At 39.6% G+C, this 26426-nt stretch overlaps 1 protein-coding gene across 2 annotated transcripts in view; it reads right to left on the reverse strand.

Annotated features, from left to right (window-relative positions):
• The window catches only part of LOC146547343 (inactive dipeptidyl peptidase 10-like), a 130499-nt gene that overhangs the window by 45046 nt on the left and 59027 nt on the right, over window positions 1-26426 (reverse strand). For both annotated transcript variants that reach the window (XM_085264695.1, XM_085264697.1), the window contains exons 2-3: window positions 15009-15123; window positions 14740-14835 (exon numbers count right to left, since the gene is read on the reverse strand). In XM_085264695.1, the coding sequence (XP_085120821.1) occupies window positions 14740-14835; window positions 15009-15123 (211 nt within the window). The remainder of the gene's footprint in view (window positions 1-14739; window positions 14836-15008; window positions 15124-26426) is intronic.

Genomic DNA, 26426 nt, shown 5'->3' on the forward strand with positions numbered 1-26426 from the left:
ATGATGTTGGTGTTTGGCTTGATTGTCAGCACAAAGAGAGAGAGAGGAACAGAACAGAGATGAACAAGAGCAGGTGAGACACACATGTTAGTCAAATGGTTGTTTACCAAAAGTATCACCGTATCATAGGTCCTCATGTATCTCGTACTGAGTGTTTCTTTTTAGGTTTGTTATTTTTCAAATTCTATATTTATTAAGTTATGCAGGCTTGTTTGCACAACAAGGCTAAATAATTATATAAACTTTTCTGAATCTGTACTTTGGTAAAATTAAAAAATAAGTGTAGTGCAGGTCTATGATGATTTTTAGTGCTGCTATCATCTAGTTCTGATTCTGGTTCTGTCTTGGTTAAGTCCTCAGTAGTCCTGATTTTGAACTGTTGTAGTCCTGTTTTAATTCTGGATCAGTTCTGGGTCTGGTTGAATTGGGGTTTAGTCCTCGTGTCTTGATACAGCCCCGACCTTGTTCTGCCTTGCTGCTTAATTAAAAAACTAGTTTAAGGTGTCCTGCACATGTGATATATATTTTTCCCTATATGAAGTCATTCTTTTTTGAACAAAACTCAAAACAGAGCCAATTAATCTTTCAGTCATTTCTAACCCCCCCGCCCCAAGGGGAAAAAAAAAAAATCCCACATGCATACTACCCTTTTGGGCTAAGCCCCGGGTGTTTCAAATGTCTGGCTCCGCCTCTGCTGAGTGGTAGCTGACCTGGTCCCTATCGTCTACATCTGGAATAAAATTTAATTTAAAATGTACTTTAATCGATCATTTGAGTTTTGACAAGTCACAAGTTTAAATGATGACAACTGTGTTTTACTTTTATGGAGAGATGAAGTGAACTGATGACAGCCTGAATTAATAAAGAATTTTAAAAAAGCTCTTACTCGAAGTTTAGTCTGTTTCTGTCAGAATAAAAATGGTGTAAACTTCTGATTTGAATTTCTTGAAAAATCACTCTGCTTCACATGTTAACCACACTGAACCAGAAGCAGCTGTGCCTCCCTCGCCTTCCCTCTTCACAAGCTCCTGAAACTCATTTACAGTGAATTTGTGGCTGATTGCAGGAGCGGCAATCACTCACTCACTGCTATACGAGCAGAGGCAGCTTTCTGGCTGAATGTACTCTAATGCAGCGTAAAAAAGCTAATGTGCATTCACATTGTTAGAGAAGAAAAACACATGAATAGATGCAGCCATTTTTAGCATAAATACGTAATATTGCTGGTTTGATCCAACTGCAAGTGGCTACAATTATCTCTGTTTTTTGAAAAGAAAAATGCCAAAGCTGGAAAATGAACACACTGTGCAGCTACATTGAACTCACCTTTAACATACAGACTAGAGGAGCTGGATAATTTTTTCAACCACTGACTTTCTGATTAGTTGATGATCTGCTCTATTTACTGAGCCTCTGCTGCTCACCTCTTTGTTTTGGTGCTGGAAACTTACTGCTTTTGTTACCTCTTTGTTACTAATAGTGGGCAAAGATGGGCCTGAAAACACTTATGACAAAAAAACCACACTTTTAACAACTTGCTGTGGATCACTAAGTAGCATTTAGCATGCAAACAACCAGATATTTTCCCCATGAAGTCAAATTCAGTATTTAAATGGGCTGATATTTATTGAATTATATATATATACAACTTGCATGGCATGTTTCACCTGATAATGACTAAAAAGTAATTCATAAAGATATTTTAGAGCTTATTGTTTAAAGAAATATATACCAACAGCGCAAGCTAGCAGTCACTGGTCATCACTGACCTTCCCCTTGTCCTTTTAAATTTTAGAGAAAGAAGAAAATGGCAGGAGTTCGTATATATTCAAGAAGAAGTGCTTTGAGAACAACCCCTCATTACGAATATTCTCCATGTTGAATTAGAGGCTAGTTTCCTGCGTCACAAAAACCCAGCAGCGATGACGTCAAAGGTCTGCCTGGACTCTAATCTCCAAAAGAAACCACCTTAACAGCCATCCACTTTTTAAACTGCTTATACAATTCAGGACTGCAAGGGGGCTGGAGCCTATCCCAGCTGTCATGGAGCGAGAGGCAGGGTACACTGTGGACAGATAACCTGTCTGTCACAGGGCTAAAACAGAGAGATAAAAACCATTCATGTTCTCAGTCAATTTAGAATCTCCAGTTAACCTAACATGTACATCTTTGGAGTGTGGGAGGAAGCCAGAGGACCCAGAAAATTCCCAAGCACACTCGATGTAGAGAGGCTCCAGTTGGTGAGTAGATTGGAGCCCAGGACCTTATTGCTGTGAAGTAATCGTGATCACCACTCCACCACCATATTGGCCAACATCTAAATATGAGGAAGCAAATAAGACTTGGCTGGAAGCTACCAACAGTTGGAATCCACCCCCAGCTGCCCCAGAAGTTCAAATAAGTACAAGTACAAATACAAGTACAAATAAAATCTACCTACGGGCATCACCACAAGGGCATCACCACAAGGTAGCTCTGTTTGTTTTGTTCAGGTAGATTTTATTTGTACCCTTTAAAGTTTAAAGGGTACACTGTGTAATATCTCACCACTAGATGACAGCAAATTGCAGTGTGCATTCAAAAGGTGTGTTTTATTAACCATTCCATTTCAAATTGAAAACTTAAAAGTGTGTGGGAAACACTTTGTAATGCTGATAAGGTGTACTACATATATGTGTCTGGTTTCTAGCCACATATATAAAGTGTGATTAGCAGAAAATGGTGATGTTCATCTCCACAAACCTACATATTCTGAATGGATTTATTCTGAGTTTATGAGAATGAATCAGTTTGCTGGAAGATGCAATGAAATACTCATCAGTGTGTATTTATGAGTACAATGGGTTTTTTAAATATTAAATAACCTAAAAAAAATACTTACTGTAACTTTTTGAAGTGAAACATGGAATAAAAATTAATCACATATATTTAAATAAGGAAATTATCTAACAGAGATCAAAACCTTTTTTTGACTGTAAACATAGTCCCCATAGACTGACTCACTTTTCAAGACACCCTCAAGTGGACACTGGAGGAACTGCAGCTTTTGCATCTATTTTCAACTCCGGAGGTAGCTGCTTATTTTCAACATGATATAGAATAAAAGTTTAATGCTGAGGTGTCCACATATCCATTTTGCCCATGTCTTGAAGCCCCCTTATCCACTGGAAGTCTCTGTGCTCCAGTAACAGCGATCGACCTGAACTCTTATAGAGGATGTGCAGTATTGTTCTCACATTATTTATATTATGTAATCATGTTTTACTCATGTGAGTCTCTACTAAGGATGTAGTCTCGTTTGTCCAAACCTCATTAGCAATCATGTATGACAAGCTGAGCAGCACTCACCCATAAGTGATTGCACACACACACACACACACACACACACACACACACACACACACACACGTTATCGCTCTGTTGCATAAGCAGCTGGATGTTTTCTTCATCCTCAGCTCAAAAACACATAAGTTGTCCATACATTACAATAATACACCACAAATGCAGATAAACAGGTGCACATTCAAACCGACAGAGCAGGTTTAGTGAGGAGGAGGACGTATAGATGGTAGTGATGTAAAATAATGAACACGTTTATAAAGTTAGCAGTTAGCTGTTCGCTCTGGCAAACGCTGCACTGTGGGTTTTTGGTGGTAATTAATTTTTCAGACCTACAGAGTCGCCTGCCCCATTAGTTGTTTTGTTGAGATTGATGATAAATTTGGGAAATTGCTGCCTGACATGCAGCGTGGTGTAAATCTAATGTCGATCAGGTGCGATGAGAGCCCAGAGACAGCGCAGACGAGCGAGGCCTGGGCTTGAATTTACTGCTGCGCCTCCTGGAGATGTTGTGGGTGTAATTCACACATGATGGAAATTGCTTCCTTGACAACCTCTGACTTATTTCCTTTTCTCTCCTCTTATAACTTTGTTAGGCTTCAGTAGCTGCTCGGCCCTAATTTAACAGCATGAAGGACACTAATAAAAGCAGTTCGAGACACGGTTGACAAATTGAGTGAAAATAAAGCAAACACTTCAACCATAATAATAACAGAAAAAAAATTAAGCTGTGAGATTGCAGCTTCTTGAGTTCAGTCGCTGCCAAACAAGTTCTGAAGATCATTAAAACAATATGTCTCAGCCTCATCAGGAAACCAGAGCAAAACAAACACGTCCAAATCTTCTTCCTGATTGCTTAGAGCACGTACCCCCAGAGCAAACACAGGAAGGATGGATGAAAATAACTAATTTTTTTAAGTTCAAACTGCTGAAAAGATCAAGAGTATTGTTCCCAAAACAAGACTACCACACCTAAATCCTCATGTTACATACGCATACTGTCTTCATGCTGACATATGTCTAAATCTAAAGAAGAAGAAGAAACATTTTATCTATCTATAAAGTGGAGAAAATATTCAAAGTGATTCAATAAATAAAACTATAAATATCATAGAATAAGCTGGAAATGGATGGCGTGACCACTCTGGGTTGATCTATATTCCTATCCTGCTTTACGACCCCCGGGTAGTGACTGACAGAAAAAGATGACGGATACGAGTGACAGAAATTAGATTCCTCAGAAGACTCTAAGGGCTCTCATCCAGTAGGGGCTCAGAGTAGAGCCAAATGCCTTATGCAGCAAAGTTTTATGTTCAGACAAGACAAAGATTGAGCTCTTTGGCCAAATTGACAAGCGGTATGTTTGAAAAAGTAAAGATGAGGCTTTAAAACCTAACCTGTGCCAGCTGTTAAGCATGATGTTGGTAGCATCATGAAAATTTGAAAATTTGCGGACTACACTTAAAAGTCAGGAAAACGTAAGAGTCCGTCTGTGTCAGGAAACCATCCAGTTGAAATGAACTCTACCAATTGTGCCAAGAAGAGCAGCCAAATTTCAGCCAGAATTATGCCGGAAGCTTGTTGATGGCTACCAAAAGTTTCTGGTTGAGGGTCAATGTGCTAAGGGACATTTCACCAAACATTAGTGTGGCTGAGTGTATACATTTGATCGGTGTGGATTACAGAAAATCCTAAATAAATTCAAAGTTATGCACCTGCTTCTTGTTATTAAATTGCATGCTGTGCAATCATTCCACTCTGGAAAAAGAGAAGTTCAAAGAAATCATTAAAAAAAATATCATTTCATTCATGCCCATAATAAACAGATATAAACTTCTCACCACAACTGTATAGTCATGACACCAAAATAACATTTAGACCAAAGTTCTCTCCAAAAGACTTTGGTGATATGGTCATTTTTTTTTGTCCAACAGCTGACGATTGCTGGTATATTTGCAACATACAGTAAGCGAATCTTCACTCCACAAATCCTATTTTCAGTGATGGTACTAATGGAAGAGCCCAACTGGGTGAAAACATTTCTTTTTAAAGTCACAAACTAGGATTATTTTGGTTTTCCAGTAAAATGGTAAAATGGTAAATGGTCTGTATTTGTATAGCGCTTTACTTGGTCCTAAGGACCCCAAAGCGCTTTACACTATACGCAATCATCCACCCATTCACACACACATTCACACACTGGTGATACTGGAATACTGGACCTAAAATTACAGATCAGGTGAAGGATGCTTCTGTTTGCAGCCTCTACATTAGCAGGTAGTGATACCAAAGGCTATAAAAGACCTTAAACATGACTGATGATCTCATTTCAGCACCAATCAGCAACTACTAAAGATGTGTCATTTGCAGTCGCTGACATTCTTTGCACTGCCACTTCCCATAACACACACTATAAATTATATTGTAACAATGATTTATTTACTAAAATTGGTTCTCAGGTAGGTGTATCATTGAATTAACTTAATAGAATTACAATAATTACCCGAAAAAACAACAGCAGTTAGCCGTACACCAGCTTCTTGCTTGCTTCTACACATACATCAACGTGTGTGTACGTGTGTGTGGTAGAGGACTAAACATCCACAGCCCATTATGAAAAGCCACAGGCCACAAGACTAGCCATTAGTATTATCTCTCTGTGGAAGGGAAGGACACAGCAGGAGGTGAGTCTGTGTTTCACAGCCAGAGCAGGAGGACCGTCTCTCACCGTCCCCCTCCACCTCTGTCCTTCTGTCTGTCTTTCTTCCTCTCACCTTCTGTCACTCTCAGCAAGTCTCCGGAAAGGTGTTATGGGTGTTTTTAGTTATCTAATTTACAACCAATGCAATAATTTAGCTATCACATTGCCAGAGTCCCTCCTCTTCAGCTCTGCCATCTATAGCTGCTATTTACATTCTGCTTCTTCTTTGGTTTTTCTTTTTTTTCATTCTCCAAGCCTGGATACAAACACAATCTGTCACTCTGTCACGGAGCCAGTTAAACAACGCAAGCCTTTGAGATTGTCCACATTTAGACTTGAACAGGAGCTCAAGGATGTGGAGGGATGCAATGACACAACACAGCCCTCGACCGCAGATCAAGGTTGTGCTGTAGCACGGGCCGAGTCTTATGCAACACGGTTGAAAAATGTAATGAGGAGGCGGTGGCGACGTGGCCCGGGGAAAGATTGAAGAGGAGAAGAGTCAGTGAACTCAGGTGGTGGGGGTGATGCAATGTTTGAGAGCTGTGAATTGGCTTTTATTATCCTCAGTGACAGATATTTTTCTCCCACATACACACACTGAGAGTTTGACTCAAGGACACTTTAACACAAATGCCACAATTAGTAACAGACCAGCTGAGCTGCAGCTGCGACAAAAAACCCCACAAAACAACAATCAGCTGGATTTGAACCCTATTGTCTATTTGTCTGTGTCACTTTGACTCCATTCGACTATCTGCTGCCATGCTGATATTTACCAAAAGCATGACTATAAAGCATTTCACTCAAGTCATTTTACCACACTCTTTATATGCCTTCATGTCATTTTGCCACCACAGTGTGTCACAGATCACAGATACAGAGTCATATGAAAAAGAAAGTTTTCACAGGACTCTACACCGTCGTGTGAAAACTCTTTTCGCATCGCAGTGTCCATTTGTTGTGTAACTGGGGCAAAAAATAAGGTTTACTCATGCTTTCTTTGATAAATTTATTAAAACTTACAAGTAAAATGCTCAAGTTCACCACTCCACCTTTGCTATTCATCTGATTGACTGTTTAACTAACATTAAACAATGGTTGAACAATAATTGCTTACAGCTAAACCCGGCCAAAACAGAAACTTACAATACCTGTTATTAAACATCGACTGGATGATTTAGGTTCCTCACAGAAACATAACCTTAGAAACCTAGGCATTATTTTTGATGAAGCTTTTTCTTTGGAGGGACATTTAAATCAGATAGTAAAAACCTGCTTTTTTCACTTGAGGAACATTTCAAAACTCAGATCCATCATGTCAACAAGTGAACTCGAGATGATAATACATGCTTTTGTCTCTACAAGACTCGACTACTGTGACGGCCTGTTTACTTGTCTAAACAAGAAAGGGCTGGCTCGTCTACAGGTTGTTCAAAACTCTGCAGCGAGGCTACTGACCCGCCTGATCAAGGGAGCCCAATTGGATTTAGGATCCATTTTAAAATTCTAGTTTTAACTTTTAGAGCATTACAGGGACATATTTCAAAAAGCTTTTAATTAGACCGGGGGTTTTATGATGTATTTATGACTGTATTGTGTTTTCTTGCCTTTCTTGTAAAGCACTTTGTGACACATGTCTGTGAAAGGTGCTATATAAATAAACTTTACTTACTTACTTACTTATTTGTTCCTAACACTAAGACCAAGCCGCTGAAAAAAACAAACAACAACAGTTGGTTATCAGCTAACCTTATGTCAACAAAAGTTATGCTCAAGTGTCCTAAAAGTCAAACTTTCCCTCAGATAAACAGTTTGGTTACATTATCACATCATATGAGAGTTACTTCTCTAAGTGTCTAAGCTCAACAATGTTTCATCCATTTAAAAGACAGTTTCACAAAATGTGGCTAACAGCAGCTTATATGAGCTAACAGAGGCTAAGAAGAGCTAACAGTATAACAGACATTAACACCAGCTAACACAGGCTAACAGCAATAGAAGCCAAAGACCTTACAGACAGAAAAGTTCTTTCAACAACTCTCAGTACCAGTTTTACAATTAGTAAAAGTCAAAACTGTCTTAAGGTTTATTCATATTTGATTCCTTATGGTGACGATGTCACCCTGCTACACTTTGATGACTTCATCATGAAGATCAGGAAATAAGGCCATTTAAATTCCTCTTGTACAAGCAAAATATCTGATTCCTAGACGTGTAAAAATATCTGCATTTTTAGCATCATATGTTCATGAACAGTGATTACCTTTTTCACAGTTACAGTCATTATTATTCCTCAACCATAGTTTGTCACAGGGGTTGTGGATGTTTATGTTGAGTCACTGCAGGCTGTTGAGCTCCAACACAGAGAAGCCATCTGCATTTGAATATGCAGGTCAGCAGGAGTCACTCCAGCTAGCTTATGTGTTTATACAGTGACAGACATAAAAAATAAATAAATAAATCAGGGACTCAATAAAAAAACAAAAAAACAACCTTTGGCTCTAAAAAGCAATTCACAAAGTATGAAAATGGTGAAAGTTAGAGACGCTTGAGGCAGTTTGATGTCAATAAATGAACCAGAGGTTTGTCAAACAGAGAGGCAAAAAGTATTAAAACTAAACTAATTATCATGAAAAGTGAGTAAGTGTTTTTATGAAACAATAACAGACCCCCTCTGCTCACTGACAAATGTTTGGAGTCTGTAATGAAACCTCAGGTGGAGAGATTCTCATTTCCAGCTAATGCACTTCCCACAGTGCTCTGAACTTTTTACCCACGGCTCTCTCAATGCGGTTTTTCTCCCCCAGTGGGAGGAAAGTGTCCATCCTGTGGTTAGCTGAATTTATCTGGAAAATACTTTATTAAATGCTCATCAGCTCACCAATCCACTCTAACCAGCTCTGAAGAGAAGAACAGAAGTTTGCTTTGGATTTCAAGTTTAGAAAAATGTAATTGTCTTGGTTAGATAAAAACAGGAAAGTTTATTAATTAGCCATTATATTTCTCTAGCCTTCAAACAGGCCTATCTGACTCATTTCCATCCCCATCTATTAATTCATGGGCTCTGCCAGAGTAGCTTTGCATGAATCAAAGTCCAAAATAATCTTTATTTATCTTGCATTGGGCTCTGGTGCCACATCTCAAGTTTGGTTTGTGTCTCCAATAAACAATTGCAGCTGTCTAACCTCCCTTTAAGCCAACGTTCTTGTGATTGGCTGCCTCTTAGAAACAAGTAGTTGGGTGGAGCTAATGGATATCTGCTCTCAATGACATCATACTCAGCTAAGAGTAGAAAAAAAGGAGTTTAAAGATGTCTGAGACCTAAGCCTTTGGCTCGCAGCAATTGTACATGTTTACAATTATAATTGCTGTGAAGATTCAGTAAATATATACATACTAGAGATGGCACGATACCACTTTTTTATGTCCGATACCGATACCATAAATTTGGATATCTGCCGATACCGATATGAATCCGATATAGTGTTTTTTAATAAATAAAACTTTTTTTTAATATCTTGCTGCATTTTGTATAAGTTCATACTCAAGTTTAAATAAACAACACTAAAGCTATTCTGTTATACCTGTGTGTAAAAAATACACTGCACCCAAAATATTTCATAGTTCAGCAATACTGATCAATCTAATAAACCTACTACATCCTTCCTATTCTGGTATTTTAAAGAGTACTTAGCAGAAATATTAAGCAACCTAATAGGGTTGCAAACTCCAGCAAAAAATAAAATAAAATAGGGAACCACCCCCACCCTCCACCTCGTGATGCTTAATCGACGTAATCAACTTTAATTTGATGCAGTGTGGAAAAAAAATGCACAGAAATAAATTATTTTTCAAGAATAATTAAATAGATTCAACATCTTTCTTCAACAGAACTGCAGACTGCACAGATGGTACCTTCCCAAAGGAAAAAGTACTATAGCTTACTAGGATATATTAGACTTAATAGTTACTATATACAGTAATGGACTTCTATACATTTTACATCAGATTAAAACTTTGGGTGTAAGATTCAGATAATTATTTATTAAAAGCTTGACATTTTAAATGAGAATAAGAAAGAAAAGTATGTCTTTGTGCCCCCTTTTCCCCGTTAATGCCCTATCGGCCCCCCTGGCTAAACTTTGCTAGATCCGCCCCTGCACAGTTACCAGCTGTCAGCTACGTAGAAAAAGATCCTGGTGTAGAAGGTAATATTAAATAAATTCTAACAACAGCTTATCAAGCTTAAACGTGCTGCTGTTGTTCAGCCGCTGGTTTCCTCTTTCTGGTGCAAAGTGGGCCAAAAACAAACAAGAGAGACAGACTTGCAACAAAAAAGCCGATCAGCTGATCATTGATCAGTTTCACGACAGGAGAGGGAGGGAGAGAAGAGGCAGTTGCTCCATATATCGGTTGTTAAGCTTAACGTGGAAATGCTTTACAAACATTCAGAGATGAACTTACACACTTGCTTTACTTCTCTCTGGGATAACTTCCTCGGAGATGAAATGCCGGATTGCTAGCGAGGCTACAAATACACGCAGCGGCTCTATCACGTGAGGGGTACTGCTGCTGCGTGCTATGGTTATGAGCCGAGTTACGCCGTGTCTCAAGTTTTGTGAGGTGCTTTTTTGATATTTAATGGATCGGATTACATTTTTTATTTCTCTCCGATATCCGATCCAGTAATTTACGTCAGTATCGGACCGATACCGATACTTAATATCGGATCGGTCCATCTCTAATACATACATCAGTATTTATATGACAATAAATGAGGAAAAGCATAATAGCGTAATGTTGTTTAAAGCTGAGTATTTTATGAATATAAATGAAGGTGGTCTGGTTCGTTTTCTTTATTCACAACCAGCTACAGCAACACATTATATTGACTGCAGGTGGAGTTTGTGCTCATAGAAAAACCTAAAGAAACGCACCTGTATGTTACCTGCTCAGTACAAAACAGCAAGCAGACCCAGTTAGAGCCGAGCTGATGAGCACAGTGGTGGACTAGCTGGTCAGCAGTTACACATCAACATATTTCCCTCAAAAGCTGGTGGGGAACAAAAATAGATGAAGAACAGAGTACCCAGGACAAAGCTACAGCAGCATTTATATTTCCCTATAAAACATATTTAGGAAAACATATCGTGGCTGTGCAAACTCTTTTACCCAATGCAAGTATAAATGTTATTTTAAATTAAATATCATTATTGTGTATTTGTATTTATTTTAAATCAGCTGTTTATTGATTTAGTCTTTTAATCTTTGAATGTAATATTTAACAGTCATATAGGAAGTCATATTAATTAAGAGTAGTTTTAATGAAATTATTTTATTTAATTTTAATTAGTGGTTGCAGCACGGCGAGCAGTGACCGTGGGGATAAACTTCATGCCACAGCAACCCTGAACTGGTTAAGCGTAACAGGATGGATGTTTAAATTATTAAACTTCTTGTTGTTGTTGTTTTGTTTTTTTAAAATAAAGGAACACATGAGGAATAAACAGGGGAAATTGTGCACCAACTAAAACTGTGTAAAGTTTTCTACACGCTGTTCTTGAAACTGAAGAACTGATTTTTTTTCTTTCAAAAGATAAAAATACCAAACGACACCTCTCATCAGGCCTCTCAAACTGACACATAGACTTCACCTCTGTGCTGTTTGCACAGTTTTATTCGCCTGCACTGCATTACATGTCGCTTTCCTCACACATTGTCCTCACCTCCTCCATCCTGAGCTACATCATCTTCACCTCACTCTGCAAGGGCCACGACTCGTGACCTTGGGTCACAATTAAAATGTAACTATACTCCTCTGCATCAAAGCCAGATATTGGCAGCAATACTTTTGTTTTTCTTTCCAAAAATAAAGGCACATAAAAAGTTAGTGCTATTGTAGCTAGGATTGCTCCATTATCTCATTACATAAAACTGATTAAAAATCCATCATGGCAGATGTTTCGAGATATAAATATGTGTTTATTTCAAAACCAAGTGTACCTAAATAATGCATGCAAATGTTTCATTTTTATTTCTTAACATATGAAAGTTAGTTGTTGCAATGGAAATCGATGGTCACAAAGGTCTATGATTCCAGTGAAAAGAGATCTAGATGAAAATAATTTAAAGTGTTGGTAAACAAACATGAGCAGGCAGCTAACAAAAATCAGGTGTCTATTTGCACAAGGCTTCAGTATTAGCTTATGGAGTACTATGTGTTCTTGGACTAAGACTACATCAAAACTAACAAGATGTAACCTCCAGGTCTGAAATATGAAACCAATGGCCATTCTTCCTGACAGCCAACGTGAAGTGACTCTTCCTCCTCAGGTTATAAGGAAGTCAAATAAGAAAATGACTCTACTTTCCACTTTACTGATGAGTTTACGGTCCAACTAATCTAGAGTAAAACACATGATAAATCAGCAGATAAAAAGTCGGGCGGCAGTGTGGTTAACGTGCACAGAGAAACTCAAAGATCTGAAACTGTGACATAGTTGCTGCAGGACAGCAGTTTGACTGCAACCTTACTTTGATGTAGGATTAAAAGCAGAAAACCAGTGGAGTCCTCTTTCGCAAAGAGACGAGACGTAGATGAGTTGCGCTGATTAGCACAGACTGACTCGGATTGAGTGCAACATGTTGACCTTTGCCTACACTTACAAATTAAACAGCAATTGTTTGCAAACCTTCACCAGTCTGAGTGATTACAGTCAGTCCAAGAGAGACCACGATGGTTCGGAGACAGGTTGCCTCCCCTCAGACAATTTAGAGTTATCACCCAGAGCTTGAGGATGTCACATGCTGCATGCTCAACCTCTAGGCAACCAGCTGGTTGGCACAAGTACTTGCAATCAGTTGCGAAAAAGGAAATAAATGAATGTGAACACTATTTTTTTGGGCTTTCTCTCAAGTTGTCATTCAACAGGCTGTCATCCTGTTTTCACTCTTGTCAGACTGAACCACGAGTAAACTGTGTTTCTCTGTCTATAACGTACATCGGGTGTTATTCTCTCCTGATATTATCCATCCATCCATCAGACAAGGAGGGGAAGTTAATTGTCACCTTTCTTGGTCAGTAGGAGCTATAGAAATCAATTTCACTTTTTATATACAGAAAAAAATGGCCAGAGCTGCTTGAAAAAATCACAATCTAGTAAATGTACTATTGTTACTTAATTAAAGCTAGAAGTAACTCTGATTTACCTTTGCTACTTTTGCTTGTTAGGGACAAATATTTAGGGCTCCCAGACTGATCCAAAAACACATCAGGAAGTGAGATTTCCCATTTGATGACCTTCCCACTCTGAAGAACAGCATTTACCTTATTTACCTTAATGTCCTTTGGAGTTTGGTCACTTTTGTCTCCAAACAAAAAAACAAACAAACAAAAAAACAAACATGATGGAAGAAATGTCAAATGAGTGGCAGCACTAGGGCTGGGCTATATATTGAGTAATTTTAAAAATATCTATATATTTTCATACGAGATATAAGATGTGACAATATCATTTATATCGATATAGTATAAGTTACGTTATAATTATAGTTGTGGAGCCACAAGTTTGCCGCTCTTTCGTCCACTTTTGTCTTTACGCAACATTACTCGGCCTCGCCTCTCCTTCACTGAACACAACTCCCCCTCCTTCCCCATCGCTTCACCTGGAGGCAGCGACAAGATGGACACGGCAAATCTCCGTTAACGAGTTACTGCGCATCGCCCCGTGCGTGGGGCTGGACAGCACCAAATTGTTAACGAGCTAACCACGCTAACGAGCTAAGCCTAAAATCCTTTCATTCTCTCAAAAGTCGACAGCGCGCCTTATGTATGAATTCTGGTTGTGCTTGATGGCCGCGAACCGATTGTATGTGGAACACGGCGCTCAGCAATCTGTCAAAAAATGTTTTAGTTCGACTTTGGTAAGCTACTGAGCTGCACCGCTTGATGGATTGTCAGAACATTACGGCTACCGTAGTCTGGAGCCTAATACGTAGGCTCCAGACTACTAATACGTAATACGTACTGTGCTTCAACGTAATATTACCGTATTGTGTGTGTATAAGGACCATAAATGGCACCTGTTCAGAGACACGGTTACAAAGAGGATTTCAAACTCCAGGCTGTCAGTCACGCAGTAGAAGTTGGGAACAGAGCAGCTGTGAAATCTGTCTCTTTGTTATTGTGCTCGGCGTCTGTTAGTTTGCATTTTGACTGCACAATTGTGAGCTCTTTGTTATGCACAAAAACAACATAGTTTTCTTTCATTTATGGAGCATTATTATTTAATAAATGCTCATAATTTATTTTTGAGTAGTTTTTTTCATGTACATCTATGCTGTATGTTAATAAAAGTGCCTGTGTGACATCTGGGACACAGCTTTGACTAAGAACTCTCTTTTTGTTCTTACTTTATGGCTTTAAAAAAAAATCGAGATATATATCTTATATTGCCGTCCGGCTAAAAAATATCGAGATATGAATTTTGGGTTATATCGCCCAGCCCTGGGCAGCACATTAAGTCCATCTTTTATATACGACGTGAGTTTACCTTTCCTTCTCTTTCTGTAAAAGGAGACTTAAACGCTGCTACTCTGTGCAGGATTAAAACCTCAGACTCAAAATATTCAGCAACACACATCTTTGTTTGTGTGAGGATTTTTGTGTGGGTTTTTTTTTTCATGTAAACACTCACCGCTAATCCACTTGGCCTCAGGGTCGTGAATGCTGAACTCTGGTTTGTAAAGATCTGCTACAGTCAGCCTGGACTTGCTGCTGCCGGGAAGTTCAACTGGAAAACAAATAAATGGGTGAACTCCAGGTTACAGTGAGAGATTCATCCAACGCAGAGCTGCAGATTATAAGTGTCTTATAAAGCATATTCATGTACTTCTGACAAACACATATTTGCATGGTTTAGAAAGCTAGAAACATCATCCTGTCTCTCTCCACAGGCTGACATACCGGGTGTGAGGACGACCACAGACATGGTGATGAGCGAGCAGACCACCACGATCACCAGCAAAGAGATTGCAATGCCCTTCCAGTTCCTCTGCGGAGGGCTGACGTCCACATACTCCTGCAAACACAGAAAGTCAGAAACAAACACTAATCATCAGAAACTGTGCCTCTGTGTGTGAGTCACTCGAACACTGCGAGAATTCATCTGCAGTCCTAACAGCCTCTACGCTCGCTGTGGGATTTTGCTCTCATTCAGTCAGAAGTGATGCTGTTTAATGCGGTCCAGCTTGCACTTCATCCCAGAGGTGTTGCATGTGGCTGAGTTTGAATTTATGTGTAACTTCTTCCAGACCAAACTAGGAAAACTTTTTTTACACGGCGCTGACAATAAAATATCATCCCAGTACTGATATAAAGAAATGGGCTCTGCAAGACCTGTGAAGGTGTCTTATGACATCTGGCACCAGCTGGCAGCTCACTGTGAGTTGGAGGTGCTGTGGACCAGTTAGGGATTTGCCCTGAAGCTCCCCACAAGCCTCAACCACACACACAACTCTTAACTTAATACAGTTACTTTTGATCATTCTGAAAAATGGGATACTTTGTATAAAGGGCTGTAATTTCTAAACAGTTAATTCAAAAGTGTCATTAAACCACTTAAATTAAAGCTGAAGGTTTCCACGTCAGTCACATCTTGAGTGTTTTAAACTCTGCTGTGTTGGTGTACAGAAGGAAAAATACAAAAATTGTACCTTTCTCCAGCAAAATAAAGTTTGATGCTTCATTTTAATTACATTTTATTTATATAGCGACACATTACAACAACAGTTAGCTCAAGGTGCTTTATATCGTAAGGTGAAGACTCTACAATAATACAGAGAAAATAGAGAAACCCCACCAATCAGACGAGCCCCTATCAGCAAGCTCTTTGGTGACAGTGGGAAGGAAAAACTCCCTTTTAACAGGAAGAAACCTCCGGCAGAGCCAGGCTCAGGGAGGTACAGCCATCTGCCACTGGTGTGGGGTGAGGAAAGGAAGACAGGACAAAGAAACCTTGGCCATTTCACTCTAACTAAATGATGGACAGAAAATTGTGGCTCTGCTGTAACAACCCGTTCTCACTCCCAAAGCGTAACATTTTACGCTAGGTGACAAATCGTCACCATATTACGTTTTCGGCTACCCACCACGTTCCTAAATGACGACCTCGGAAAACAGAGGAAATATGAGAACCCTCTGGACTGAATCTACACATGTTCGCTCTTTTTCTTCAAATCGCTTAGAAACACGCTATTTGACATCATTAAAGTCCTGGATAAGGTCAGGAAAAAGGTTATGGTTAGGGCTAGGGATAAGGTTAGGTTTAGGGCTGGAATACAGGGCTGGAACGTCTATTACCGCGGGAGCGTCATTGCACTGGATTCCAGCCATAACCCGCCGCGTACCCTAAGAACGCCGAAGGTCTCCTTTCGCGTTCCTCAGGAACGCCGCGGGACGTGACAAAACGTCGACATGTTACGCCTCGGGAGTGAGAACGCTCTGGCTGTAATCTGTGCTCTCTTTCAAAATGAGAGAGGAAATAAAGGCTCACTGAATTTGATGCTGTGGTGTTCACACTGAACATCTACAGGACGTTTGGGACTGAGATGCTTGAGCGTGCTCCAACCACCATCATAAAAAGATCAAACATAGCAGAGAGAGACTGCATAGGCTTAAAAATCATGTATGAACTGAGCCCCTGGGTCCAGATTACTGTGTGATACTTGCTGTAGAGCAGGGGTGTCAAACTCAAATACACAGTGGGCCAAAATTCAAAATGGAACAAAGTCGCGGGCTAACGTTAATATTTATTGAAAAAAAAAATCTTCCTCCAGATATAAGAATGAATCTTTTCTTATGGACTCAAACAAGTTTAGCTGAAAAACTGAATATGGAACAAGCAAAGCTTAATACTAAACAATATATATATTAGCTGTATAATACCAGTAGGCCAGCTCTGATAGTAATTTGGTATGGCTTCGCGGCCTAATTTGGCCCGCGGGCCAGAGTTTGACACCTATGCTGTAGAGCATTAACAATACATCTCCAGGTTTCAATTACATTTTAATTTAATATGAATTTGTGAAGTTAACACAAAATTTCCAGAGCACTGAAGCTGATTTAATAGCTAACTCCTTGTTTTGCTACCTTTGAGCTTGGTACTAGCAGCCAGTTTTCAGATTCTTCTTCTTTTTTCTTTTTTAAAGTTTTTTGAAAGTGAAGCTTAGCCCCCTGAGCATTTCCCATTTTTTGATTTTAACCAGGAAAAAATATATAAGTTCAGTCAGTAAGAGCTCCACAACTTTGAGGCCTTAATGAACAGCCTCAGGCTCTATGGATCTGAGACACCTGGGAGAACTTAGAAATACAATAAGTTTCCTTGTCTTCATCACAGGGCCAGAGTGAGATTTGTAAAAGTCCACTGAGCACTCATGGTTCTGAAAAATTCATCACCTGCAACTCCACCAAATCTATCAAAGCTTCGTCCTTTATACAGCTGCACTGTGACTAACACCAGTGTGACGCGTGATGTAGGGCACCTCTGATATCCTGTAGTGGAGACTTGAAAATGAAAATCATTTGCACATTCACTGATTCTGTGACTTTTGTGACTGTGTGTTTGAGATCTTCTGAGATCTAATGTACGATTTGCAAACGGCGGCAAAAAGACAGGATGCAGAGCTGAAGATGAAAAGTGATAAGGATGGACAGGATCAGAAATGAGTATATAGAGGGCAGAGGAAGGATAGTGGATATACTGGGAAAAGGATCCTTAAGACAGAGCTGCCAGGCAGAGGAGTTTGATGGCTCTAGTGAAGCAGGACATGCAGAGGTGGTGTGGCAGAGGTGAGATAAGGTGAGATAGCACTAGATGATCTGCTGTGGCGACCTCTAAGGGGAGAGGTCAATTTAAGAACTTCAAGGTAGGTAGCTGAACTTTTTTATAAATGAGAAAAATCATGGAAGACAAACTTTGATATTGTTTTTTTTAATCAAAGAAATTTGGTTGATTATTCCTTTGTTGTAACAATACTACCTGTCTTTTTATGCGGTTGGAAAGCCTGTTTCTTTCCCCTTAAGTTTTGCCACTGTTACGTGCCAAGAGGTGTGGCTTTGCTTTTGTGTTCTATTTATCTTTCAGGTGTCAAGCCTCCACCTATTGGCCAGTTCGAAGTGATTGGCATGTGTCTATTGGCCAATCACACGCCGAGGATTACTACAAATGAGCTGCTCCCTGGCCAGCTGGTGGCTGCTGGCTTCTGCTATGACAAACATTTGCGAACAGGCTTCTTTATATTATGTGTGGTGGGAGGCTGGACAGGTAAGCTGGGGTACCTATACACTGATTGCAGGCGTTAAACTGTTAGACACACTAGGGTATGCGGTTGATGCCACTTTTGTATGTTTTCACTGACCTTTTGTCAAGCAGCTGGGTAGGCCTTTTGTTTTGCATTTTTGTTTTAGTTAGGCCCTGGGAGCTCTCGCCCTCTTTTTGTTTTATTACTTTCTGGTAATAAAACCAGAAAGTAATAAAACTGGTAACAAACTACGCTGTAATGGACTAAAATCTTGCAGTACCATAAGGTACTGCTTGCCCACAACCACACCAGCAAAGAGTACTCGCGCATGCTGCCCACTCTGTGACCTACCTTCACGCGACCAATAGAAACAAGGCGTACAGCCGGGCTAAGCTCAACCACACAAGGAACTTTATGACACAAGTTTACGTGCATATGGACCTCCGGAGCCCTTGAGTAAATCATTCCATTCAACACATTGGCTTCAGAGGCCACAGAAAATCTGTGGAGAGGTTAGGTTTCACACTGTTATGTTTAACACTTCCCTAATAATGCAGAACCAGGTACAGTCGGGTCAAGTGTGATAATGAACACCTGTTGGTGCACACTCAATGCGGAGAGGCACCTGCTCTTCATCAGCTCCATTGTTTTCCTCATGACAGGGCACACAAACAAAAAGTCACATAGTACAGTGAGTTACTGAGGACAGGTGATCATATTTTTATTTTTATACATATTTTACATGTAACCGTTGGTCAAGAAAGGCTTGAACTACTGGCTAAAAGGAAATTGAAACATGCAATAAGCAGAAGAGACGCAAAATGTGTCAAACGGAGACAAAAACTACTGCAATAAAAAACAAAAAGATACAGAGAATATCTACAAAAACAAAACTGTTCAAAAACTAAAATGAGATATAAAACACAAGCAAAGATGCAACAAAAACAAAACTGTGTCACACAATCACACAACGAGATTTAAAACTAAACAAGGGAAAAAAACATGCAGAGTGATACAAAATCAGGTAAAATATCAGCAGGCTACAGAGTCAGAGACACAAAGCAAACAGAAATCATATCTGCATGTACTTATGAACTACTGTTTCATAATCTGTGTCCTGTACAACAGAGTCTGAACCTGTGCCAAACATGTTTGCTTTGCCAGGAGGAGCTCCTCTTGTTAGTCTTATTCTTTTAATGTGATTGTTATTGCTTTATTTATTATCATTATAGACATAAATGTACATATTGTGTAACAAAGAAAGAAGTAGCGCAATAATGAGGAAAAAAGGAGGATAAGCGCATCGGCTCACCGACTCCTGCTACTCTAACACCTGAATGAAGATACACGAGTAAATACACAAGCTTACTGTGCCGGTGTGTGTGTGTATGGATGAGAAGCTTCCAGCATACTGCAAATGAATACATTATAAAAACTAATATAACTTGGATAATTGGTATCCAGCTGTTTTAATACGGATTTGTGTGTGAATCACTTCTTTGTAAAATGAAATGACTGAATAAAAAAGAAAGAAAAATGCAGGTCATCCAGCACACAACATGGATCAGTCTGTAAAATAATGATGTGGGAAGAACAGTCCCTTTATTTCCTCCTATTGTTCGGAGTGCATTTAGAAAACATTAGAAGGAATTCACTATTTTTAATGGAAACGAGATATAAAAATAGAGCAGACTCGCCGGCGTTCATCTCCAGCATCAGTCAGGATTGAATTTTGACTTTTACGGTCATATAACACTCCCGTCGTCTAGACAGAGTGGTGATTATCCTCCGAGCTAAAGTGGAAAATCTGATCTGAGCTTTCACACGTTGTGCTCTTAGGCTGAAAGTTTGATTAAGGATTCCAAGACATCCAATGAACCGTAGCTTCTCAAGAAGCTACCAGCTTACATCATTCCTCACTCCAGCCTCCGATGATGAAAGTTGAACCCGCAGCCAAGACGTTGACAAGTGAGAGAAAAGATGAGAAAGAAATGATGCAAGCAGGGTTTTCAGTTTAACCTCGCACGGGGCCAGGAGACGGCTGCGGACGAGCACTCGGATGTTTCCAGCAGCGACACTGCAGGGGACTGTAATAGGAAGCTGTCACATGCTGACTAAGTGGCCTTTCTTCTGAGCTTGAGAGGGAGAAGCATAAAGGGAAGACAGCATGAAGCCTTGTTCGTACATCAAACACATCAAACTGCATGTTTTCCAGCAGTCTGTCTGCCCTCTGTAGAGCCGGAGAGACGAGCTAAAAACTCATGTTTCTTTTGACTTGTTAAGTATCCTGACAATCTTCATTTGGTCAGCTGTTTGGTGTCTAATTATCTCCAACAGGCAGAAGATGGAAAACATGTTCAAATTTGGAAGCTTAAAAGGACTCTTGCTGTGAGTTTTAAAGTATCTGACCTGAAACCTGAAGGAGTTTTGTAGGTGGACATCAAAGATCACCAATTCTCTAATGTTTACTGTCATGCTAGACTGTTTAAACATTCAACAGGTATTCCACTTTAAAATATGTGAGGCACAGGTTAAAGTCTCTTAAACCTTCAAAGTGGACTGAAATTTCTCATCAGGAATTTCTCAAAAATAAAGGCAAAATGTAATAAATTCAATTCAATTTGATTTATATTGTGCCAAATCACAACAGCTGTCTCGAGGTGCTTTCTTTTGTAATGTAAAGACCCTACAATAATACACAAAACAGACAAACCAGATTAACCTCCCATGACCAAGTTTGGTCTGTAGCAGTCAGACAGATGTCCTCAGATTTTACTAGAATACTTCAGTATAGAAAAGCTGTCCAGGTCCTGGGTCTACAAAACAAGCCAAAATGCGGAGTTTGGTTTTGTGCATTATGGTCAAACATCTTCACTTTGGTCTTGTCTGTTTAAAGCACATTGTTCTAGAAGTCTAGTGGTTTTTTTCAGATGTAACTTTGCAAACCTAAGCTGTGCTGCCCCGGTCTTTTCTGAAAACCCTTTCAAATAAGCCATACATGTTCAGTGCTGTGCTTTAACATTTAACAAGCTAACTGATGCCTGTAGAGTCTGAGAAGTAGCTCTTGGATTTTGCAGTTTCTCTGAGCGTTGTGTGCTCTGAGCTTGGGGTAAATTCGCTGGCATTGTGTTAACACACACCTGAAAGCTTCAGACCTGCAAACCGCTAAATGTTCTGTTTTCATAAGGTAGTCACACTTACTGATAAACAGCTAATCGAGTTTATTCATTCATATGGAAGCAGTAACAGGGTAGTTCGTTTTTCACATGGTTGCATAGAGCCTGTGAAAGCATCATTCAGCATCAATGAAAAAATTTAGGTAAGTGGGATTTATATGTCTGTATTAAATCTCGAGCATATATTTTAATGCTGAAACGCTACATTGAAGCCTGATGTGCACCATCATAAAAGCGCAACTACGTGTCATCACAATTCAGTACCATTATTTCCTCTTCCTCCTCTTTTCTCATCATTTTTAACATCAACTTGAAGAGACTGGACTGCTCAATAAGCGCAACTCCAACGACAACTAGTATGTTAGTAAACTGCGTTGTATATTGTTGGGTTCCAGAATAAGTTGGAAGTCCAGAGTTATAATTTTCATCCCCAATGTGCCCTCAACTCTGATTTTAGAACAGTGGTTCTTAACCTTGTTGGAGGTACCGAACCCCACCAGCTTCATATGCGAATTCACTGAACACCCCTTTACTGAAAAGTAAAATGTGATTTTTTTTTCAAATTCAAGACATAGATATGTTTTTTACTGGTGCACAAAATGAGCCATGCATGTCATGGCGGAGGCTGTGCCGAACCCCTGAGACCGACTCACCGAACCCCTAGGGTTCGATCGAACCCAGGTTAAGAACCACTGTTTTAGAAAGTCAAATTAGCCCCACCAACCCCAAGTTAACAATCCACGATGGCGACAGTGAACATAAACGGCAATAAAACAGAAAAACTTTGAATCTATACCGCCACTGCTGTGTATTTGTGACTTGCTAAATAAACCATACACAGGCTCTATTCATGAATATGTTGCAGCAGTTTTTTTTTACCATTAAAAACACAAGTATTATTCTGCATTGCTAGAGATGCATGAATGGCTCTGCCCTGCTAAGAAGCTCAACAAATCTTGTTTTTCATTGCTTTTCTGTCTTTCCTACTGGAACAGACTAACTCAGGGCTGACATCACTGTAGACTTCCAACATTAAACATAACTGGAATGCAACATAAATACTGGCAACCGAGTTGGCTACTTCTGCAGGGTACACAATAGGCTCTACACAGATTCAGCACAGCCTTAAAGCCTTTTCACATAGGATGTAGCTCACGCATTGCTGTGCTCTGAACCGCTCTCCTTTCTATTTCTTGCACTGGGCAATAGCGGTTCCCCGCTGTGCTTTGCACAGTCAAAGTTGAGTTCAACCCGGTTGAACTTTGACCGCTGTGCACTGTGATGTACCTTCGTGCAACCAATAGAAACCTAGAGCCACGCTAAGTTAAACCTCATGATGAACGAAAAGATTCTGTGTGTATCAGAGTTTAGTGAACTTTCTGACACAAGTTTACGTGCATCTATCCACAGTATTTCTGATTTCGCGCCATTACCCCGATTCATAGCGGAAGCCGGTTTTTTACTTCCGCTTGCGCTGTTGTTGACAGTTGCGGGGTTACACCTTCACTGTTGATAAAGATTTCTCTCACTGCAGTTTCTTTTACCTGGAGTAAATGGCAACACATCGAAGGTGGATACACAGTAGAGATGTTTTAAAAAGCAGCGAGGACAGTTCAGTTGCAGTGCCTCACCCGTCACTTCTCACGGAGTGGGTAGATGACATGAAACTATGGCCCGATGTTAGCTACATCGACATTATTAATTACCTTGTATTTTCCGAAGGCGTTGATGGCGAGGAATTACGTAATTACAAGAGCACCGCACAGCAACAAAACTGATAAAGTACTGCTCAACAAACAAGGCGACTTTATTTTTCTTAAAGCAGCTATAGAGCCGAGCCAGAGTATTAATCAAGCGAAACACTTAGCATGGGCAATGCTAAGAGAAAGTGGAGTAGTGGAGACAGTCGGCTGTTCCTGTATCGCCGGATTAGGGAGATCATGTAGTCATGCGGCTGCTATTCTGTGGAAGGTATATCACTTATCTGGATATCACAATGTTTAAATCACTGAAACAGAAACACTGGACTGGTCAGAGGCTGTGATTAAGGAGTCACGCTACTGCCATCTAGCCAAGTATTACGTGGAGCACTGTTTACATGTGACACAGAAGTGACACAGAGTAGTATAATACATGTTTGTGGATATATATATATATATATATATATATATATATATACACACACACACACACACACACACATATTATATATATATATATATATATATATATATTAGGGGTGCAACGATATTCGTATCGATATTGAACCGTTCGATACAGTGCTTTCGGTTCGGTACGCATATGTATCGAACAATACAAAATTTGTAATTTATTTTATCAACTTTCCTTCTGACGATGCTGTCTGTGTTGAGCGCTCAGTGAATCTGCGTTCGACTACTCCGCCTAGGGTCGACAGTGCAGCCTAGGCGGAGTAGTCAAACGCAGATTCACTGAGCGCTCAACACAGACAGCATCGTCAGAAGGAAGAGCGCAGGGCAAGCTAGCGAGACAGAAGTTAAGCTCTCCTTACAACATGAACCTCCCCACCCTCATTCAGATCTGGCGTTTGGAATTATTATGGTTTTCATGTGACGTATGACCCTGAAGGTAAGCAGTCATGGACTAAAGTAAAACAGTATGTTGGATGTGCCATGCAATGCTCAATTACATGGGTGGGAACTAGTGTGTTAGCGCAGTTAGCTCGTTAACGTGTTGGCCGTCTAGCCCCATGCACGGGCGATCGGCGGTAGCTCGTTAACGGAGATTTGCCGTGTTGTGGCGTTAAGGTCATTTCAACGAGATTAACCTGAAAGCACTAGTGGGAACACAACGAATATGACTGCACATTTACGCTGACATCATCCTAGTGCAAAGACAAGTGGAAGCAGAAAAAAAACAAGCAAGCATGCTACTAACTTTAGTCATTTAGACAGCTGTTTAATATGCTGCTGAGAATATAGCCCAGAAGAAGCGGATAGTATAGCTTTTATTTTGGAAAGAGACATTTCTCTGTAATAAACTCTCTTTTCCAAAGATGAGTGATTCCTCAATCAGATACAGGGCTTGCAATATCGCTAGCCCGACGTCCTGGGGCTAGCGATTTTTTTTCAGTCGGGCTACCAAAATCTATCTCTTCCCTGCCCGTCGGGCTATTGTAGGAAGGAAAAATATATGTCAATGCTTTTGCATTCTTTCAGAAATGTAGCTGGGTAATTATGTCATTGGCATCGGTGAGCCACTGTCAATATGTGACATATTGAAGTCGCGTTTGAATTTGCGCTTGTTTTTTGCTTTCACTTTGCAATCGCGCGAACTGTGTATAGAGAGCGACAGCACTGATCTGTGAGTGATGATAATTTGTGCACCAATTCCTCTGACATCGTCTTATCAATCGTTAGCTTACTATGCAAACATGACAAGTGAAATCTCCCGCAGCAAGCTTAAACATGTGAGAGGTTGATCGCGCAGAGAATCGCTGAGCTTGTGAGTACGTGTGTAAAAGCAGCAGGATTTATATTTGACTACGATGACCTGGATGACTGAGAACCTTCACAGACAGATATATATTTTAGTTCTGCTGAGCCAAATAAGACAGGTCAGGGTGAAGAAGTGACAGCCAAAGAAAAGCTTACCACAAAACGGAGAAGTTATGACAAATCAGACTATAAGGCAAAAAGAAAGTGCAGCTTTATGGTTTCATGGACAAAATAATTTCTGTGGCTGCGATATGATGAGCTAAATAACCAGGGCTGCACATAAGTGGTCCGCAGGTGCGCATTCGCTGTCAAAATAAAAAACGCGCACAAGGGTTAGGGTTAAATTTAAAAACTGTACTTTTGTGTTAAAATATATATTTATAATTTTAATAAATGACAAATTAAAAAGGCATGAACATTTTTTTGTATCGAAAAAATATCGAACCGTGACACCAAAGTATCGAACCGAACCGTGAATTTTGTGTATCGTTGCACCCCTAATATATATTTAATATATATATATATATATATATATATATATATATATATATATATATTAGGGGTATCATACATATATGAAAAATATAATAAGCTAAGTGACACTTTACAGTTTCTCTTATAAATCTTATCTTATCTTATCTTATCTTATAAAGTGTCACTTAGCTTATTATATTTTTGAGTGAAATTTCTCATTCTACATTTTTTCACACAAATGCAAAATCATAAATGTCAACATAAAATGTTCCTAAGTCCCCTAAAAATTTGTCACAATTGTATTCAATTACTGTGATTAGATTTTATTTTACATTCTAAAAAAAGTCACAACTGTTGGTATTTTTGCAAAGGTTGCCTTTAATGTTTTTACTTGAGTTTTCTCGACTTGAAAAAACATGTTCTTTATAAACACAAACCTAAGACTTTTACAGCCCTTGGAGCTCATCTTTTGGCATTATTATTATTATTATTATTATTATTATTATTATTATTATAAACTTTCGTTAAAATTGAAACTTTGCTGCTAATAACCAGCTAGTGCTGATACTAACGCCATTCACCATAGGCTATTATTTAGTAAAGGTAAAGAATTGCGTGTTTAAAATGCGAAACGGTGGCAAACCACATTTACACTTTCACTTACCGGGTACAGATTCTGTGTTTTTGTTCATATTACTGGAAGCTGTCACACTCAAAGTGGTCCGAGTGAGCTTTCTTCTTTTCTTCGGTGGGGGTCGGTCATAGCCCAGATAAAGCTCCGGGTCGGGGTGTAGCTCTGTGGGCTTTTTATCGATAAAATGAAAGGAGCAAACATAAACTCTCTTTGGAGGGTATTTGAGTCTTAAAGCTGCCAGCCACGCTAGTTTCCAATCCTCCTTCCGCGGCATAGAGTGCAGTGCGTAGGGCGGTGGGCACGGACAGGCCTTTCTAAGTTGT

The sequence above is a fragment of the Mchenga conophoros genome, linkage group LG23, assembly GCF_057382185.1.
Source record: "Mchenga conophoros isolate Kocher_MC1m ecotype Shallow Benthic linkage group LG23, M_conophoros_male_GT1.1, whole genome shotgun sequence".
NCBI lineage: Eukaryota > Metazoa > Chordata > Actinopteri > Cichliformes > Cichlidae > Mchenga > Mchenga conophoros.